General features: G+C 31.6%; 2 protein-coding genes across 2 annotated transcripts in view; one reads left to right on the top strand and one right to left on the bottom strand.

Moving 5' to 3' along the window:
- Positions 1-162: 162 nt before the first annotated feature.
- Positions 163-18,565, bottom strand: LOC119599813 (probable 2-oxoglutarate dehydrogenase E1 component DHKTD1 homolog, mitochondrial). The gene is made up of 13 exons (XM_037949706.1): positions 18,522-18,565; positions 18,259-18,450; positions 10,067-10,190; positions 7,876-8,059; positions 7,464-7,692; positions 4,593-4,754; positions 4,432-4,505; positions 3,871-4,364; positions 3,103-3,370; positions 2,528-2,945; positions 1,947-2,459; positions 1,543-1,628; positions 163-654 (listed from the first exon to the last, which is right to left on the bottom strand). Exons 2-13 carry the CDS (start codon positions 18,389-18,391, stop codon positions 550-552), a joined length of 2,790 nt encoding a protein of 929 aa, XP_037805634.1. The 5' UTR covers positions 18,392-18,450; positions 18,522-18,565; the 3' UTR covers positions 163-549.
- Positions 18,566-21,188: 2,623 nt separating this feature from the next.
- LOC119599805 (protein mesh) overlaps positions 21,189-21,921 on the top strand; it is a 52,620-nt gene continuing 51,887 nt past the window's right edge. Inside the window, 1 exon segment of the mRNA XM_037949689.1 lies at positions 21,189-21,639. Coding sequence (XP_037805617.1) covers positions 21,282-21,639 — 358 coding nt within the window. The 5' untranslated portion in view covers positions 21,189-21,281.

Raw genomic sequence — 21,921 nt, 5'->3', positions numbered from 1 at the left:
TCTTAATTTAATTAATATTTTAGATAAACTGTTGCTGGACAATTTTATATAAATGCATAAAAGTGTATAATTAAAAGGAACGAATGCAAGAAACAAACATATAATTAAAATAAATATTTTTATTATACAAAGGACCGCAGTAAACTAAACGGAAGATAAGTAAAAAAAATATATATTTTTTTTATTACAATACCACAAAAACAACATCCTTTGATTATACAGTTATGTTTTTGGGCCAGTGTCAGGGTTATGGTTATGTCTGTATATGAATTGCTATGTAACTTTATGTATAGAATTTTTTTTTGTATTATTTACTAAATTTCCGTTTAACAACAGCACCAAAAGGAAATGGAAGTGGCTAAAGATAATACATTACAGGATATACACATGCATGTAAATACTACATAGTTATGCCTGCATTTATGTATGAGTGAATTTAAAATACATTTGTTGGTTGTCCTGGTTAGTTAGCTGGTTGGATTGTTTTTATTTTTTTTTTCTGTCTTTTGGCTCGTTTTAACTGTTTTTGTCGCATTTAACATTTACATATTACAGTTGAAATGGCTTCTTTACAATTTCTTCAACTTCACGTTTGTGTACTTTTCCAATGCCCGTTGCAGATGTTGGCGCCTCAACGCGTCCACAGTATTCCAGCTGTTAAAGAAAAATAATAATAAAATATTTATACATATGTATGTTAAAATTTAATTGGGAATAAGAAATGTTGTGTTTTCATATGTTTGCTGAAATCTTAAGACGGCAATTAAAGATAAAATCTGTACTCAGATTATATAAATAACTGAATTTTAATACCCTACACTGTGTGCTGATGTTTGTAAAAAATTGGTCATACCCTTATACTCAAATTAAACTAATTGCTCTGATGTCCTCTCGAAAAGGGATATTAAAGGTCACAAATACTTTAAGCATATCCTTTAATAATAAAACTTTACACAGTTGGGTCCATATTAGCACTATTCCCTTTAAAATTTATTATAATAAACCATCAATAACTTTTTAAATACTTTATATGAATACGGTTGAAAATTTTGTCAAATACCACTAATTAACACAAGCTGACAAAATTTGAAAAAAAGTCGAAACCGTGGGACCATGTTATACTATGAGTTTTCTATCTTTAGGTGAAAATATCTCGAAGAACAAAGAAGATATATCAAATGTTAAACCTTTATTTTAAAACAGACAATAAATTGGTCTTGGCGCTATTATAACGTCTCATCAGGACACCATAATCTGGGTTAAAAATTTCTCGGCCTGTGTAATTCATGATAATTGAGCCTTAATTTCAATAGTTTTTAAATAGTTAGAATAGTAAAGAAGTAAGAAGTTAGACATCTGCCATGTGAAAAGTTTAGTATTATCCGATTTAGTTAAAAATAATCAGACATTCCTCAAGGAGTGTTAAGAATAAGTAGATATCATTAAATTACTGGTAAACACTGTTCAATATCCTTCAAAATTTAAATCTAAGTATTTAAATAATGAAATCCGCTTTATATAGATAAAACATTCAATTCGTACCTGTTTTCCAACCAAATTTTCAAAACGTGGTTTTATAAAGTTCCAGGCGCCCATGTTACGTTGTTCTTCCTGAGCCCAAACAAATTCTTTAAAATAAATATATAGAAATATCAGTTAATAAATTGAAACGATCGAAATTAAAAGCCCATAAAGTAAATTCAAAAAATTTCGAACAAAAAAGTGGGATTTTCAATATGAACCTCACCGATTTCGATGAAATTCGGTACGCACATTCTATATACATATGCATACGAAATGTAAAGATCTCCAAAATTAAAATTTATCGAGGTTTAAAATTTGTATTTATACAAAGAATGTGTGTACCAAGTTCCAACAAAAGCGGAGAGGTTAAGGGACGAAATCTGTTCGAAAAACTTTGATATGACCCCATATACAAAACTTACTCGTAGCATTCTTATATTTAGCAATTTCTTGCTGTAATTCATAGGCGGGGAATGGACACAGCGATTCGACACGAATGATGGCAGTATCCTGAATATTTTGGGCCTGTCTCTCGTCGGCCAAATTATAATAATGTTTGCCGGAACACAAGATAACACGTTTAACTGAATCTTGGTGTACGGTCTTATCGCCCAAAACATTATGGAAATGAGTGCCTTCGGCGAAATCGGTATGTGAAGAAGTAGCAGCCGATAAACGCAATAGCACCTTGGGAGCAACTACCACCAAAGGTTTGCGGAAGTTACGTATTTGTTGGCGACGCAAGACATGGAAATATTGAGCAGGTGTAGTGGGATTAACAACTTGTACGTTAACATTATCACTATCGACAGCACATTCTTTCGAATCACACAATTGCAAGAAACGTTCAATGCGGCAGGAGCTGTGCTCCGAGGCAGCACCATCGTAACCATGAGGCAAAAGCAAAACTAAACCATTCGAATCCATCCATTTGGCTAAAAGTAATAAATAATTTTATTCAAAATAAATTCTTTCGCATGAAAACCCAAAAAAAAAAACTTACTTTCTCCAGAGATAATAAAATTATCAATAATAATCTGGGCACCATTGGCAAAATCACCAAATTGAGCTTCCCATATTATCAAGTTATTTGGATTATCAATGGCCATACCATACTCAAATGCCAATACAGCCTCTTCCGACAATATACTGTGAGCCACTTCCAATTTACCATCATGACCACCTTTGAGTTCATTCAGTGGTATAAACATTTCATTTGTCTCCTGGTCAACCAACATGACGTGACGATGTGAGAAAGTACCACGTCCCACATCTTCACCACTTATACGTACATTATAACCCTGATACATAAGACTGCCAATTGCTAAAGCTTCTGCAGTTGACCAATCAATTTTTTCACCAGCATTCAGTTTTTTCATTCTGCCCTCAATATGGGTCTTCTTTAAATGTGGATGAACTTTCTGTTTCGGCATAAAGAAAATAAAAAAAGACGAAACAATTTTCATCATTTAAAACACTTTATAGCTTCTTATACTAGACGTAAATTTCTTATGGATTCATTAGTTTTTTATTTTTTTTTATTTATTTTTGTTTGCATTTATATGTACTTGTACTTACGAAGCCTTCAGGATATTTTACACTCTGCTGTCCAATGTAATTTAGTAAACCATAATCAAGGCCAGTATCCCAGTAGGTTATATTGTCTGAAGCCGTAGTAAGGTGTTGCCATTGTCTTTGAAAGTAAGATGGTTCCGGTTTATATTTGGGCGCTAATAACAGTTCTTCGCTTAAGTAGTCCATATAGTCGTTGTGTATTTTTTTAGCCTCTTCAGTGGAGAGTATGGATTGTTCATTAAGTTTTTCAGCATATAAATCGGGAACGGTCCTAATTTTAAGAGATACAGAATGAAGGAGTTAGTTATTTACTTTAATTCATTAAAAAAAATGTTTTATGGAGAAAATTTTGAAAGGAACTTTATCCTTTTAGATAGCAAATTCGATGTAGCCATGTCCGTCTGTCTGTTTGTATGTTGAAATCAGTTTCCAGAAGAAGATATCTGCGAGATCTAAATCTCCAATAATTCCATCAGATAAGGTTTCGAGAAAATCGCTATTCAAAAATGCTTTGACACTGTACTGTTTGTTTTTCTACGCACTATGGTAAAGGGTATATAAAATTCGGCAAAGCCGAATTCAACTCTGACTTGTATGTCTTTATATATAAAACCTATATTGTTTGTAGTTCCATTAAAAGGAGTCTAATTACAAAAATAATACAAAATCTAATATAAAAGAACGATTTTTATATAAACAACTTAAAAACTAAGTTTTACTTTTCGGAAAATCCCAAAAAATTTATCAATAAATTTTCAAATTACTACTCACTTGCGATTATTGACAATGGCATATACCAATGGATTGGTAAAAGTAGGATCGTCCAATTCATTGTGACCCCAACGACGGAAACAATTCATATCAATGAATATATCCTTACGGAACTGACGCTGATAATCGAAAGCTAATTTCGTAACCAAAGCAACCATTTCGGGATCATCACCATTAACATGCAGAACGGGAGCTTGTATAGTTTTAGCTAAATCAGAGGTATAATCGGTGGAACGACCTCTATCACCGGGTGTAGTGAAACCCACTTGATTATTGACAATCAAATGAACACTACCACCAATTTCAAAGTGTGGCACATAGGCCATATTCAAACATTCCTGATTAATACCTTGGCCAGCAAAGGCAGCATCGCCATGCAGTATAACATTAAGTACAGAGGAGGCGAAAGGTTTACCGGCTTCATCACTAAAATCACCATCCTTTAAAGATTGTTGCTTAGAACGAGTTTTGCCCATGGCAACGGGATTGGCAGCCTAAGAAATGTTACAAAAATTACATGAATTGCAATAAAACAACTTAAGTTATTTATTTAAAACTCACCTCCAGATGTGAGGGATTTCTCACCATACTAAAATGTATACTTTTACCCTCCACATTTAAATCTTCCGATACATCTAGGAAATTATAAACAAAAGGATATTTTTTTTTTCATTTTTACTTTAAACATAAATCAAAATTAATTTAACAACAAAACTACTCACGAAAATGACTTATTACATCTGACATGGCTTGGCAATCGTCTGGAAATTCAGATTCTCCACTTAGTTTGCGAAAAACTTTTGCTGGTCTCATATTCAATAGAACAGTTTGTAATTCTGTACGTCCGCGATGTGGCATTGCCACAACAATGTGTTTGAGATCATCTAAAAGAGCAAAAACACAAAAATATAATACCCAGCAATATACTTTGAAGATTTAGCAGGAAGCATTACAAGAAGGAAAAGTTTTATTAGAATTTTGTTGCCAAAGAACACTCATACATGAATTGTAGTTTCAATTCGTCTGTTAGTTTGTTTAGAGAGCTTGGAATAGTTTTTGGCCAACTGATTAATGGTTGTATGTCATAACCTTGAGTTTGGAATTTAAATTATGAAATTTAATGATAAATGCAGATGCAGGATGTTAGAGCTGTGATGGCAAGACTTTAGGTATTGTAGTGTTACTTTTAAAAAGGATTACAAAATGCATGATACATTTTAATTAAATTATGTATAAAAGTTAAATTATGGTATATCGAGGGACTATATTCAATAGTCCCTATCTAAAATAATACAAGTTTTCAGGAGAGCAAAAAAAACTGTTTATTTCGCCAGTTAAATTTTTTCTTCTACAATATATTTCTACGAACATATACTAAACCCTTATATAAAAATAATTTTAAATTTTGCATTATTTGCAAAATTATTCACAAATTTATATCAGATAGAGCTTATTTTTCTACGAAAATATTCATTCAACCAACAGATAGAGAGTTTTTCATGGAAATATAAAATTTTTATTTGAATTAAAATCAATAAATATTATATTTTATACAATTTAATGGAGGAAAATAAACCAAATTGTTGAAAAAGCAACAGATTATAATGTTTTGGTCCAAAATCAAAGTTATATGGTTAAACACGACAATAAAATTGATTTAATTAGTATCATAATGAGCGATATCTCAAAAACTATTAGACCGATTTTAAATATTTTGACGGATTTGTGTTCAGCATGTCCAAATTATTAAGAAGACTTGTTTTGCAACAGAAAATCATCCAAAGGGATAGAGTTTGAAGCAATTTTTGGATAAGATAGAGAGTTTTGCATTCAGAATTTTTCTTTTTTTTTAAGATAGAGAAATTTGAAAAAAGCTATAAAATTGCCAAAAAATATTTTTTTTCTTTGAAATTTATATCACTGATGCGGGATAGTTTGCTGAATATTTTGCCATCAAAATCTCATTTTCATGAAAATGACAGATAGCGACTATTGAATATAGTCCCTCGATATGTAGTTGGTGTGAAATAAGTTTGAGCTAATATGGCTAAATTATGGACAAATTATGGTATAAATTCAAACGAATTGTTGCTACAATATACATTAGGGTGGTTTCATCAATTTATTGATGAAAAACTAATTTAATGAAAGAGGCTTTATATCGGGCTGGGGGAAAATGTGGACCGATCCTTATAACATTTGCTGGATAGATCTAGATTTACATAAAATGCATTTATCATGAATTTCATTAGCGACATTCGTTTTTAAGCGAATTTTTCCGAAGGGTTCTTTGTCGAAGTGCTTTACGTGAACACCTGCCGTATTGGCCTATTTCATGGTGATCTTTTTCAACTGCTGGGCGAGCTTCCGTGACGACTCACCACCGCCCCTTTGTATATCTTATACGCATGTGGCAATTTTTGTACATGGTTATGCCGGTCCATGTACAAGCACTTTGCTCAAGTAATCGAGCTATCCAGTCTCTAACCATTGCTACCCCATTGCTTAACTTCCGAGACGCAAAGACATCACTTCCGTTTACAACCACGCATATGGGATGGCCTCTGTAGAGTCCGCAACAGTACCTAGAGACGTATTTGGTAGTCCGAAACACGAATCCATCAAATAAGCCGGGGATTTTGTTCTTATTCACAGAGAACACACTGTGGTAAATCTGGCATGAACAGAGTTTTCTCTGAACATACCTGGACAAGGAAGGAAAATTCAATGGTATCACTTGTATAATAAGATACCTTCCATCCATCATTATTCAACCCAGCACACTTCTCATCACTCAGACACCCTCATAGAGAACAACATCTGATACACTCACTCTAGGTATTCGGGCGGGTGAGATCCGTATACCCCTATATTTATCCTGTATCATACACATTTAACACCAACTCATTCCCACAGTCACTCTTCTGTGGGGTATCTGTTGACTTCGACAACAGTACCGAACTTATCCCGAAATATAGATTTCACCGTGCATCAGTCCTTTAACCGACATTCTCTTCCCGCGAATTTGGGTTTAAACCACAGACACTATGTTGATCCCGAAGGAACCTCAACCAACTGACCAGCCAGGACAAAGTTCTGCGGGCAACTGGCCATCCTTAGTATTATGATTTTGTGGTTCTCTGGTCTTTTATCAAGGTAACATGGCCCCGGGGGTGGAGGGCTAGAGTCAAGGACGGACTGAGAAAATTATGATATTCTGCGTTACAAACATCAGCACAAATCGAATATATCCTCCACACATAAGTTTTAACATGATTTTATAAAGACATAAAAATCATTCTGGCGATCATTCCTAATGATTACTCCATAATAGACGCCATCCCAACATATCCGTGTCATGTCAGTGGTTATAAAAATATAAATATAATTGCTACTGATATTATAATGTACTCAATTATATTTTCTTAAATACTTTGCTAACAGTTTTGTGCTTAATACAAACACAAAAAAAAAGAATATAAAAATCCTGAAACTTTTTTTATAATCCTAAATATATTTCTATAGTACATACAAACGTATGAGTGATTTGTGAGCCAAGTATCCTTAAAAAGTAATAAAAAGATATACTTTACCTTGTACACTATTGCGCAGTAATTGCCAAAAGAATGCCATTAAACTTTCAGCACCCTCACCGCCGTAACGCTTGACAGTGGGAAATTTTGTTGCCATAAAATTATCCCAGGCTTGTGATTTAATAAGTAATTCGGCAATCTGTTTACGATTTTCATTACTCAGATATTGCTGTGACTGGGCATTCAGCTGTTCGAAATGTAAGGCCAACCATTCACGTTCCTCGAGGTTCTGAAAATGAGAAGGTGTAAATAAGGGGAACATTTTTAATTTGTTGCAATCATATGAACTCTATAAAAAATGTGTATGCTTATTACATTAAGTACACTAACTAAAAGTTTACTTAATTATAGGATAATCTTTATTTTTGTTGAACAACAATATTATTTTTAGTTCATGCCTAGTATACCATACCTCAATATATCCAAATTCAGCACTAACTGCTTTGCCACAATAAATTTCTTTTAATTTTGCCTCTAATTCGCCTACAGTCGTCGTTGTTGTGGCGACGACATCGGGGGCATTAAGCAAACCCTGTGGCTGTACGTTTTCTTGGGTTTGAAGACCATAAAATGCAGGATTTAATTCATCTAAGGAACTGTAAAGAAACATTAAAATAACTTGTAAGCAGTTTTGTTTATTATCATTATTTAACCCTTAGAATATTTATGGACTAGAAAGGACATTTTGCAACAATTAGAATTTCATATAAATATTTGTATTTCATTTTAAATGTTCAGACAATTTCATCTCTAGAATTGATCTCAAGAATGTAATAGAAAAGATTTTATAATGAAGATTTTATATGATAATCCGAAATTGATCTCTAAAAATAATACGAATTGAATCTTATATTTCAGACGAATATAGGATTTGTATATATTCAAAAGTGCTAACTCAGCTTATTTATTTTGTGAGTTCGCACTTTTTGAATATAGTGCCTCGGTATGAAAGTCGTATCGATATCCTTAATGAAAAAATATGCCATTATCAACGATTTCATATATTTTTCAATAAAACTCGGGTTTTTATAAATATGAATAAAAATTCGATAATGGTTTCAATCTAAAAAAATTCGGCTCTATTATATATCCACCTTCAAAACGGCGTCATAAAATAACTCCCCAAAACAAAAATTAAATAAGTCCTCAAATTTGGGGACTTATTTCATTATCAAATAATTCCCCAATTTAATAATGAAAAAAAAAAAAAAACGAATTATATCCCCAAATTTCGTTGTTTTTGCTTTCTGAACAAATTTTTAGGGAGTTATTTCATTTTTGTTTTGGGGAGTTATTTCATGACGCCCTTCAAAACATTTATCGGACAGTAATCGTATATATGGACTACGGTATTTAGGATCTGTCATTTTAGAATGTAGATCGGAATTATTTTCAGAAGAATTATGAGGCCTTGGGTCAATTATGAACGGAACTCTACGGCTTTGTATAATTTCTGGGAACAAATCAGTCTTGTAATTTATACAGACGGACGGACATAAGAATCCATCACCAATATTTTGATGTGTTATAAACTGAATGACAAAATCAATGTTTGTATATTAGAGTGTCCCGAGGAACAACCTTTTTAAAAATCTGAGGAATATTAATGTACTTTTTTTGGAATGGTCCTCAGTTCCCTATCAGCGATTGAAAATCCTGATCTCAGTATAATTTGTGATTATTTTGGCTTATACAGAAAAATATTTAAAACATTTTTAGCATTTGGTTTGGTCCATTTCAGAATTTTTTAGATTAATTTGGAATTTACAGGTTCCTTATAATGCACTAAAAGTTGTTTTGTGGATCAGAAATACTCTAGCATAAATTTAAGTTATTTTCCCGTGATAAGCTCAAAATTACGGACTTTTTAAGGACCATTTCGTAAAGATTGCTGTAAAAATGTGTGTAACATGTTGTACTGAGATCATGCTTTTCAATTGCTGGTAGGGTACTGGGGCTTTTTTCAAAAATAATGATAGAATTCGTAATGAACATGGGAGGAATATAACATTTTTGCCAAACTTTATTAACGAGACCATATTTTCAGTCCGTTCAAGCGGTAGCTTTCCATTAAATATCCATATTTCACATTGATCGGTCGATGATTTTATAAAGGCTTTTGGAAATACTAAATACTTTTTGAGAAAAAATCTATAAATTAGTATATAAGCACCTTCTTAGGCCATTTTGACCTTTAAAGGGTTAAATATTTCCTTTTTAAATATTTCTTAACTTTTTTTCGTGTGTTCTTCTGTTTTGTTATCATCATTACTAACTAAAAAATGACTTAACAATTTATTTTGTAGTTTGTTTAGAGAAAATAAAATAAAGATATACGGACAACAAAAACAACAACAACAACAGCAAGGAGCAAGAAATCTTACCGGATTTTTTTATTATTAACAATTTCATTTTGGCCAACTTTAAATGTTTCTGATTGTTTGCTTATATAGCGTTTCTTTATTCCTCTAAAGAATTTACTTGCCATTCTTATATTTTCTGTTTATTTTTCTTAACGTTTTTTTTTCTGTCATTATTTCGTATTTTTGTTGTTGTTGTTTTTCGTTCATCTTTATTTATACTGATTTCGTTTTGTTTATTACCTTTGTTGACTTTTGATGCTTATGGGATTTACGGCTGCCAATTTGTGGCCATATTTGCGATAAGCTTCCACCCAACGATATACATTACCCTGGGCATTTCTTGACTGCAGCACATCTTCCGGTACTATTTGTAGTAGATTGAATGGACGAATGAACCGTTAGTTGTATATAAAGTTGTATTGTTGTAGGGAGGGTGTGGAGGAAAAAAAAAAGAAGAACACAAAACGTATAAAATAGTAAGGAAAATATTCTATGGATATTGTAACGTATTTATTCATGGTGATGCATGCATACAGGAGAATAAATGTCTGTGAGAAAAATTTTACTTGGTGTTGACATGCAACATGCTAAATGACTTTTTTTCGTTTTAAATGGCGGGGGATGTATAGGCATGGAGATATTTTAATGTTGTTAAATTTATCAAAATTAATTTTTAAAACTTTTTTTTCATAACTGGTATGAATTTTGTTATAAATAGTATGAATCTACATCTTAGCTTTTACATTCTGATTTGAAGCGTAATTTAAGGATTTAAAGGCGATTTTAAGAAAAATTCGAGTTCTTAATTAGGACAATATTCAATGATCTTCAACAAATTTACAAATTTTAATATAAAGATATATTTTGGTAAGTATGTATGTATGTACTTGTGTGTATGCTAAGGTATGTATGTATTGGTAGGGTCCTTTAAACATTGATATGTACACTAGCACATTTTATACTTTTTATACCCTCCACCACCATCAGTGGTTATAGAGGGTATATATAAGTTTGTCGTTCCGTGTGTAACACCAAGAAATATTCATTTCAGACCCAACAAAGTATATATATTCTGGGTCCTTATGAAATCCTGAGTAGATTTAGCTATGTCCGTCTGTCTGTCTGTCTGTCTGTCTGCCTAAAACACGCTCACGTTAAAACTAAGCAAAGGAAATCAACCAAATTCACCCAAAATATTTATTATTATCCTAAGCAGTTTGGTATTGAAAATCAGCAAAATCGGTTCACAAAGTAATAACTTATGAGTAAAAATTTCAGACTATCTCGAAAAAAATTACTTTTTTTTTCCTAATTCTTTTGAAGTTTTCTCAGAAACTACCAAAGATATTGCGAAGAATTTTGTCACACATTATTTTTTCAAGGCAGTGATTAATTATGTTCAAAATCTTTACAATCGATCCAATATTTCCCATAGCCCCCATACAAAGGTATATATTCCCGGAAATTAGTTTATCGTTAATAACTCCCTCAAATATATCGATATCAACACAAAATTTTGTACATGCAAATATAATATAAACAGAAATCATAATATCAACGTAGATTTCAGTCGGTCCACAATTGGTCATAGCTCCCATATAAGGTCCTCTTCCGAAAATCAACTAAACGCACATATTTCATTGAAATTCGACACAGATATGTTTTGCGTACATACAAATCATTCTACTAAATTGTTTACGGATCGGACCATTATTGGTCATAGCTCCCATATAAGGCCTACTTCCGAAAATCACTTAAAAGCACATATTTCATTGTCAAATAAAGCTATCTTGATAAAATTCGTCACAAATAATTTTTGTCTAAATATGAATCACTCTATGAAAATATTTTCCGGATAGGCCCATAATTGGTCATAGCTCCCATATAAGGTCCACTTCCGAAAATCACTTAAACGCATATATTTCATTGAATTCAAAAGCTATAGGGATAAAATTCGACACAAATATGTTTTGTTTACATACAAATCATTCTACCAAATTTTTTACGGATCTGTCCATTATCGGTTATAGTTCCCATATAAGGCCCACTTCCGAAAATCACTTAAAGCCACATATTTCATTGTCAAATAAAGCTATATTGATAAAATTCGACACAAATATGTTTTGTCTAAATATGAATAACTCTACGAAATTTTTTCTGGATAGGCCCATAATTGGTCATAGCTCCCATATAAGGTCAACTTCCGAAAATCACTTAAACACATATATTTCATAAAATTCTAAAGCTATAAGGATAAAATTCTACTTTAATATGGTTTGTGTACATATAAATCATTCTACCACTTTTTTCCCGGATCGGAAAATTATTAGTCATAGATCCCATATAAGGCCCATTTCCGAAAATCACTTAAATGCACATATTTCATTATCAAATAAAGTTATAATGATAAAATTCGACACAAATATGTTTTGTTTTTATATGAATCACTCTACGAAATTTTTTCCCGATAGGCTCCCATATAAGGTCTACTTACGAAAATCACTTAAACGCATATATTTCTTTGAATAATAAAGCTATCGGGATAAAGTACGACTTGAATATGTTTTGTGAGCATATAAATCATTCTACGGATTTTTTTTCCGGATCGGTCCATAAGTTGTCTTAGCTCCCATACAAGGTTTACTTCTGAAAATCACTTAATACCACTTAATACGTTATTAAATGATTATATCCGGATAAAATTCGACAAAAATATGTTCTGTGTATAGATATATCATTATATTAACATGTTTTCGAACTGGCCTATTAATATAAGTTTTTCTGGACTTAATTAAACTTAGATTGGCATATGCATATCAATACGGAAACAACAATTTTGCCAAGTTATCTAAAATTTAGATGGTTAAGTGGGTTTTAATTAAAAACAGCTTGCTGGTGGAAGGTATTTAAGATTCGGCACAGCCGAATATAGAACTCTAACTTGTTTTATTTGAAATAGAAGTGGGATATCCTTTGCACCCAAATATTGCTTTTAATTTTTTTCATTATTCTTTTTTTTTTTTAACAAAATAAAGTTGTTGCAACAACACGTTGGTTGTTGCTTTTCTATTTAGTATTTGTTGTGTGCTATTTGGCTGAAAATATTTCTTTGACTTTTGCAATGTGTTAGTTGAGATAACTTGTGTTTTTTTTGAAATGAGAATACATAGTTTCTAGGCGAAAACTATGTAAATTAGAATGACCCCAAATATGAAAGTTGCGGAAATGAAAATTTAGTTCATAAATATGATAAACGTTTTAAGCAGCCGTAACTTAGAAGGAACTGAACTTGATTTTGTGGTGGAAACATCAGTTTATTTTATTTATTTTCCATACAAGCGGGGCTACCCTAATGTACATATATACATACATATGTATATCCAAATATTAACAGATTCTAAAGAAAAAAACTAGTATGAAAATCCTTTCGCCTGAAATTTTTTTTACAATTCCAATTGGTGTAGTACACAAACACATTTGAATACATTGGTTTTGCAATGAATGGACTCTCATACATATTAAATTAGATATTGTATTGTAGTTAAAATGGATTTGCCAATTGGAAATTTTAAATAAAATCTATTGTCAAATGAAAGAAAACTTTCAATCAAAAACGATTTTTTTATATGTACATAGATATGGGGGATTTCATGTTAATTGACCAAACTTTTGAAATCGATGTCTTTCGATCGTTATGAAATTTGTTAGTTCTAATCGATAGTAGTTTAGACATAATTCTGTCAACAAGATCGGTCAAGAACTTTCTGAGTTACCGGGGGTCTTCATATGTATTGTTCAAAATAGTTTATATAGCTATTTCTTCAATATTTCTAAAGTATTTGAAACAAGTAAGAATGTATAGTAGGGCATGGCCGACCTTATGATACAGTGATTATGTTAAAAATGTGGATTATTTTTAATTGAAAAGCATTTAATTTTATTTTTAGCTTAATTCAGCAATATTTTTCAGATTTGTTGACAAAAAAAGAGACATTTTCTAAAAGTGGGGTTTTATGGGGGCAGTGGGTCAGTATGGGTTTATCTATATAAATTTTGGTAGAGAGATTTAAGTCTACATTAAAGTTATTTATGCAGAATTTCATCGTGATATTAGTGTTTATAAGTTATTTTCTGAAGGGGACCTTGTATGGGAGCTAGGGTCAAATGAGGACCGATCTTTATGAAAATCAGTAGTATTATTTAAACTTATATAAAACTAAGTTTTGCCGCTTTTTGAAGAGATAAAAGTACATTTAACATATTTATGCCCTCAACAGCCCCAATAGGGGGTTAGGTTATATGAGGGGCTAGACGAAATAATGAACCGATTTTAACCATTTGGGTCAAAAGAAGAGTATGTACCAAATTTCATCAAATTATCTTGAAAATTGCGACCTGTAGCGTGCGCACAAGTTTTACATGGACACACAGACAGACATACAGACGGACGGAATGAGGGACATAGCTAAATCGACTCGGAAAGTGATTCTGAGCCGATGAAATAGTCAATAAATTTAATATTTTTATCGAAAGATTGATGAAATAGCTATCTAAACTATTTGTAACAATTTTTGCTAAGAACTATACTATAGGCAACTATAGTATAGGTACTACAGTTACTATAGGTAATAAGATGGTAATTGTTTGGCAAAAATGACAAATTTTAAACCACTGTGACTTAGAAAATTCTTGACGATCTTATTGAAATTGAATTCTGTCTAAAATACTATCTAATAAAACTAATATTGGTGCAAATTTCATACCGACCGGAAGACATCGCTTTTAAAAGTTGGATCACTTGATATGAAATCCCCCATATATAAATCTTAATTTAGCATTAAAAAATATAACTTTTTTCTATTATTATTTTAGTAACATTTTAAAAGTTTTTCTAGCTTATTGCTTTTTAGTTTTTCTTGTTCGTCTTTTGTTTATAATTTCTAGCTTTTAGGATATTTATTTTAATCTTTACTTTTCATCTACTGTTTTGTTTTTATTTTTTTTTTGTGCAAAAAACAAAAATGAAAAATTGAGTGCTTTTATTGATTTTCAAATCTATAAATTTGTTGTTGTTGGTAGTAGTTTTGGCATATTTTTTTCAATTATTTTTTTAGTCTATTGTCTACGAAATATTCGTATTGTTAAAAGTTAAGCCATTTGAATTTGGTTTGGTTATAACCTCAAAAACATGATTATTTGTAAAACTCAAGAATATGTATTTTTGTTATAATTTTCAATTTAACTATATATTTATCTTTTTTAGCTTTATTAAAAAAAATCTATGTTATGTTTTTCTAATCGTTTTATTTTTTCTTATCTTTCTTTCAGAACATGTTGATAACATGTAGAAAATATATATAATAATAATAATAAAAAAGTTATATTTTTAAGTACCTATAATTTAATATTACCATAAACAAATTGTTGTTCTTCTAAATTCTTGAAGAGGTAATTTTTTGCTTAAAAATTGTTAATAATTTTAAGAACAGTAGTTTGATCCGTGATAACTTATATTTCTCAATAACAGAAATCAGTTAAAATCTTATCACACATTGGAGTGATCACAAAGAATATCAAAAATCCTATAAAATTTGATCTTATTAATGATTTTAACCGTGGCTGGAGCACGAACGCTCCATTGTTGATTATGTACGTCAACAAAGCGGGTTTATTCTTGACACGATATCTGGGAAACTTGATGTGATGGAGGACAGATTCGGATTTTGCGCTGCTTAAACTTTTAGAAATGTATACTTTGGCCTGTGGGTTAAAAATTTGTTGACCTGTGTTGCTGATCACTACTGATCTATACTTTATTTTTGTGTTAACAAATCACATCAATAGATCAATAACTTTATAATTAAGAGAGTCGCGCACAAAGAGATCGCGTTCTATGAAAACTGTTTAAAACTATATTCTTAGTAATAAATATTAAATAAATTTTTATATTTTTTAAAGTGTTTTTTCCCAATTATAGCACGTTTTCTATAATACAAATTTTTACACATATTTTTATTATTGATAAGAGAAACAAATACATACATATTTATAAATAAAAGCCGGTTTGCTGGGGATCTGCTCTCTTGTCGAAAAAAAAAATCACTCTCATTTTTGTCGTACGAAAAATAAACGAGCAGAGTTGCCCTACAGTTTAACAACCTCGTTTGTATGGAATTTATATACATGCCCCGATTTTTTGGTTATTGATTTACAGTGAATATTGAAAGAAGTTAGATATTCTTAAGGTTATAACTTTGATAACTTTGTCATTAAGTGAAAAATATAATGCAATTCGGGAAACCTTTATATACATTAGCAGATTATATCTCCCAGAAGTCGCATGCCTTCTCCAGTAAACCAGAAATAACATTCGACTATTTCGATTCTGAAGTAAGCGTAAAAACTGGAACTGTTCTATGGAATTTTAAGAGTTCAATATTTTGTTAATAAAATATTACCCACAGTGAAATAAAATTAATTGGCAACTCTATTTTTTTTTTATACCCACCATCAAAAAAGATGGGGGGTATATTGATTTTGTCATTCCGTTTGTAACACATAGAAATATTGGTCATAGACCCACAAAAGTATATATATTCTGGGTCCTCATTAAATTCTAAGACGATCTAGCCATGTCTGTCCGTCCGTCCGTCTGTCTGTCTGTCTGTTGAAAGAACGATAGAGTCCGAATGGAAAGAGCTAGAGGGTTGAAATTTCACATAAATATTTATTATAGGTAAGGTTTGTTTGGTATTGAAAATGGGCAATATCGGTCCACGTTTTCGGATAGCCCCCATACAAGTGGCCCCTCGAAAAGCAGCTTTAACAGCCATAACTTGTTTAAAAATACGAATATAGCGATGAAATTCGATATAAGTAAGTTTCTTATGATCCAAAATCAATATGCGAAATTTTATGAGGATCGGTCCATAATTGACCTTACTCCCCATATAAGGTCCCCTTAGAAAATGACTTTAACGCTCATTACTGGCTTAAAAATACTAGTATATAGATGAAATTCGACATAAGTAAGTTTCATACGAGTCAAAATCTATCTAAAAAATTTTATGAGGATCGGTCCATGATTGACCCGACCCCCCATATAAGGTCCCCTTCAGAAAATGACTGCAACACTCATTAATGATTTAAAAATACGAGTGTAGCGATGAAATTCGACACAAATAAATTTAATACGAACCAAATTTTATGAGGATCGACCCATAATTGACCCTACCCCCCTATACATGGTCCCCTTCAGAAAATTACTTTAACGCTTATAACTGGCCTAAATATACGAGTATATAGATGAAATTCGACATAAGTAAGTTTCATTCGAGTCAAACGAGGTTTGATGGTGGGTATATAAGATTCGGCATAGCCGAATATAACACTCTTACTTGTTTCTAATTAAAACAGACCACTATTATGCTTTTTCGTATTGGTCACTATGGTGAGCAGCATGGGGAGAATAGCGTAATCAAAACAAAAAATATTGTTGTTTATTTTATATGCTGTTGACAATTAATTTAAAATAAAATCAACAACAGCAACAATAGCTCCATTAGCTACTTGTGGAATATTAAAAGAAATATAATAAAACAAATTATCGGCACTGACGAATCTTATCTATCTCTAGCTGAGTATCACATTATAGGATAAGCAACAGCGCTTTTGGGGGTATTGATCGATTCAATTCAAACACTTAACATGACGATGGTGAGGGATAAATTTTGAAAATTAAAATTTAAGTGATTGTCGGTTATCATTATTTTCCCGATAATTGATAGTGAGTACAGATATTCCTAATCTTTCCTTATTTAATAAGTTTTAGAGGGACTACGATTTTACACACTTTATAATGAGAGGACTGTCACAGATCACAAAATTAGTTTTCAATTACATTAAAATATATTGGGAAATTTGTATTTATATGAGATTTAAAAATATTCATAAATTTTAAATGTCACAAACCGCCTGATAAAATTAATAATTCTTCTACCAGTTTGAAGGGGGTTTAGCCAAAACATTAACAATTTCGAATAATTTTATTTTGATTATTTTGATTATGAACTTAAGTTTTGAATATACAATTATTATTTTATTATTGTTGGTAAACACCATATCTTCATTTGGACAAACACTATCGCCAGCAACATATTTATTTAAGATTACTTTTCCAAAAAATAAATAACAATAATAACACAAACACAAAAAAATTGAAGCAGAAATATGAAAAAGAATACAACAACATGTTATCAAAGGCATAAAAAATCGTGTGTGAGAGAGAGCGTAAGATGTATGGTTATCAGATGAAATTTTTATGGTGGCACTGATTAGTTTTAATACTTGTGACAATTTAACAGATTGTTGGATTTTTCCCTGGATACGATATGAATAAATTAATTTTGAATTTTCACTTTCGTTAAGTTTACCTTTATATTCACGTTGTGTTTTGGGACGATAACCGAATACTCCCTTTTCACTGTGATAACAACAACGTTGTTGCAATTGCTGTTGTAACCATAGAGATTTATTTAAATGTTGGCTGCACATATGACGTAGCATTTTGATGTTTTTTTTTAAATATTTTTCCTTCCTCGCAAGAGATAACACCGTCAGTCAGTCTATCAATTAATAATAATTTTATTTGCAAATTATGTCACTGGAGTGTCCCCCGTATTTCACTTTTACTCACGCCACAAATTATCAACCGCTCTCCCCAAAAGTCACAACAATACTGATTATATGCATCGATTCCATTCGTTTATTTAACGCACAATTTCTGTTTTCTTTTGGTTTCGTTTATAGGAACTGATAAGCGATATGTTGAGAGAAGAGAATTTTGGAAAAACAATATGAAAGATTTAAGAGTAACATGATCATTATAAAATGTATACAAATAATCTTTGGTATAAAAACAAGGGTTTTCAAAATTGATAACCGGAATAACTTAATGAGTCTAAAAGGCGGGGAAATTTATTTTGTCATATTGGTATATTGATTTTGTCATTCTGTTTGTAACACATCGAAATATTAGTTGTAGATACACAAAAGTATACGTATTCTGGGTCCATATTAAATTCTAAGACGATATAGACATGTCAGTCCGACTGTCCGTCTGTCTGTTGAAATCACTATACGGAGCACAAGAATGGAGCTAAACAAGTATGTCTGAGTGCTTTACGTGAACACCTGTCTTGACAGCCTTATTTCACGGTTGTCTTTTTTTATCCACTGTGTAGACTTGGGAACGGTCTACCACCCGCCTCTGAGTGAAGAACACTCAGGTGGCAATTTTTGTGCATGGTTCTGCCGGTTCATATATAAGCACTTTGCTGCTATCTAATCTCTCGCCAAGTGATGCCACGTTGCGGAATGACAACTAGCATAATGATGACAGTCGGAGAAATGACGGACGAATCAGAAAAGAGGGGTCAGCGAAACCGCAACAAATCTGTCGATGCGACAGAGAACTATTTGGTAATTCGATATACCCAGCCAATTGATCAGGATCCCTCTGTATGTCGAGATAATGTGACAAAGAATGTAGGAATTTCTAAAGTCAAACGAACCAAATAATTGCGCCGACAAGTTGAGTACTAGTCTCTCATAGAACAGGAGAATTTCCCGAAAATTCACGAATTTACATTAGTTCCACAGGCAACTGCCGAATGTCAACCTGACAATTCCCCAAACTACGCCCTACTACGCTAAGAGTAGGAGATACTCAATGGGTTCAGGAATCCAGGATAAGTTGCTCTGTCACATCACCCAGTGACATCTGTTGAGATGGCAACAGCACCGGAGAGAATCCAGACATATACGGCATTTGGATAAATCAGTCTTTAAACCAACCGCGAATTAGGGTATTAAACCACAGTCACTACGTGGATCCCGAAAGAACCTCAAACCAACTGACCACCGCAGTACCAGATTATCTGGCGCCCCATGTGAAATCATTCCAAGGAAAGGCCGAGGATACATTTGATCATCACCAGCAGACTAGAAGGATTGGTAGCACATATATACCCCGGAATTGCAATACACCAAGGTGGGATAAATCCTCAAGGGGGGGTTTCGTTGAAGAGGAGCTAAAAAAGATTTGTTTGGTATTGAATGAATGAATGAGCAATATCGGTCCATGATTTTGCCTAACCCTCATAAAGGTGGCCCCGGTTTAAAGGGTCATAAATAAGTTAATTTCGAATAGAAAAGTGCAATTTTGAACATGACCATATCCGACTTTGATAAAATTCGGTGCATAAATTATTTGTATAAATAAGAAGTTTAAAGATCTCCAAAATATCGCAATTTTATAAAGGTTAAAATTCATATTTTTATACCCACCACCAAAAAAGGTGGGGGTATATTGATTTTGTCATTCCGTTCATCAAAATGTTGGTTGTTAATTCTGTATCTCTATTAAATTCTAAGGCGATCTTGCCATGTCCGTCTGTCTGTTTGTTGAAATCACGAAAGGGTAGGAGCTAGAATGCTGATATTTGGTATTGAAAATGAAACGACCAATTGAAAATGTTTTCTCAATTGGACGTGTTTTTAGGGATCTGAAATTTTTGGTTTCTAGTAGAAAAATAGATTTTTGATGGAAAATCGGAGATTTCATACATTCTTAATGTTTTCTTGATTGGATCGTATTGGTTAAAAAACACTGCAGATTTTCAAATTTTCTTATAAAATTCGACCTTTAATGGAAATTTGAAGTGATCCCGTGTTGATTTTTTTCGTTTGTACGTATGTACATATACTCTTATGCTGTTGGGATATTTGTATGTAGAAACGTAATTTCATTCATAATATACAACGCCTAACTATGATTCATTGCGCTTTACTCCTTAGTTTATGGTTATAATCTACTTCCGCAAATACAAATTCCATAAAAAAATTCATTCAAAACAATACCGGGTGAGTCTTTAAATTGCATTAAGAAAAAATACTGGGAAAAGCTTTCATTTATTAATTATCAATATTAAGATAAGATAATAACAAAAAAGTTTTCGAAATAACAAGTGAAATTAAGACCCACAATATAATTAATAACTACGCCCCGACTTTAGTCTGAATCTAACGGTGGAGCTGTGTTAACGTATTTTCAAAATAAACGGTAAATGGTTGAAAAAGTGATAAAAAAGTGTAATAGATAAGACTGATAAGAACAAATTAGTGCTACAAATTGATAAGACAAAAAAATATAATTTTCAAAATACAAAAAAAGGAAATTACATTGAAAGAAAAATGTATTAAATACTAAAGTGATGATGTCATAATTTAAATTTTTCATTTCAAAAAAATAATTAATTTAGTTTTTTTTTCTTTTTTAAATTTTTTAGTGAAAAAGTTAACTACAGCTTATAAAATAAAATAAAAAAACGAACAAATTTTTTACGAATAAAACGAAATATAAAGAAAATATACGATTAAATTTTAAGTTAAAAAAATGCGTTTTAAACTATTTTTAGCCAGTTTACTGGCTTGTGGCTTCATAGCCTATGTTATTGCTAATGAAAATATCTCTGCCGAAACTGAAAATATTGCAGCATCTGCTAAAACAAATAAAGATAAAAATACTATTAAACAACAACAGAATTTCGATACAGTATTGGATAAAAATGAAGCAGTCGAAATGTTTGAGGTTATACCAGAACCAACTAAACCGAAAAAGAAAACCACGACTTCAACTAACAACATAATGCCGGCCAATAATATAAGTTTGCAACGTTCGGGAGCTTTGCAAATGTTTGATGATTATTTGGGTGAATTGGGTTATGAAGTTACCGATAATGGTTATAATTGGAGTAAGTAGTTGAAATTTCATTAATTATATATATTTTAAGGGTTTTCAGAAAAGATAAGTTTTTATTATTATTATTTGATAGTGATAACCAGCTTATAGGCCTTTAATTTGAAATGAATCATTATGATCCTATAAAGCTGATTTAATTCGAAACTGTAAAACGTTTTCTACTGTACATATAATAAACATGGATATGAGTCAGAGGTCCATATGTCTGAATTTTTATAAACATGAATGAATATAAATACCTTTTGAAATTTTCGAATAACATTTTATAATTTGT

The sequence above is a fragment of the Lucilia sericata genome, unplaced genomic scaffold, assembly GCF_015586225.1.
Source record: "Lucilia sericata isolate MDLA Ls3-8-SP2 unplaced genomic scaffold, ASM1558622v1 Contig000089F_arrow, whole genome shotgun sequence".
Lineage (NCBI taxonomy): Eukaryota > Metazoa > Arthropoda > Insecta > Diptera > Calliphoridae > Lucilia > Lucilia sericata.
The sequence above is the reverse complement of the archived record's forward strand: the minus strand, read 5'-3'. Positions and strand labels throughout refer to the sequence as shown.

Coding starts and splice junctions, on each gene's coding strand:
- LOC119599813 (XM_037949706.1), bottom strand. CDS start 18,391: ATGCTACGTCATATGTGCAGCCAACATTTAAATAAATCTCTATGGTTA. Junction 4,755..7,463: donor ACTGCGCAATAGTGTACAAG/GTAAAGTATATC, acceptor TTGCTCTTTTAG/ATGATCTCAAACACATTGTT. Junction 1,629..1,946: donor TAAATATAAGAATGCTACGA/GTAAGTTTTGTA, acceptor TTTATTTTAAAG/AATTTGTTTGGGCTCAGGAA.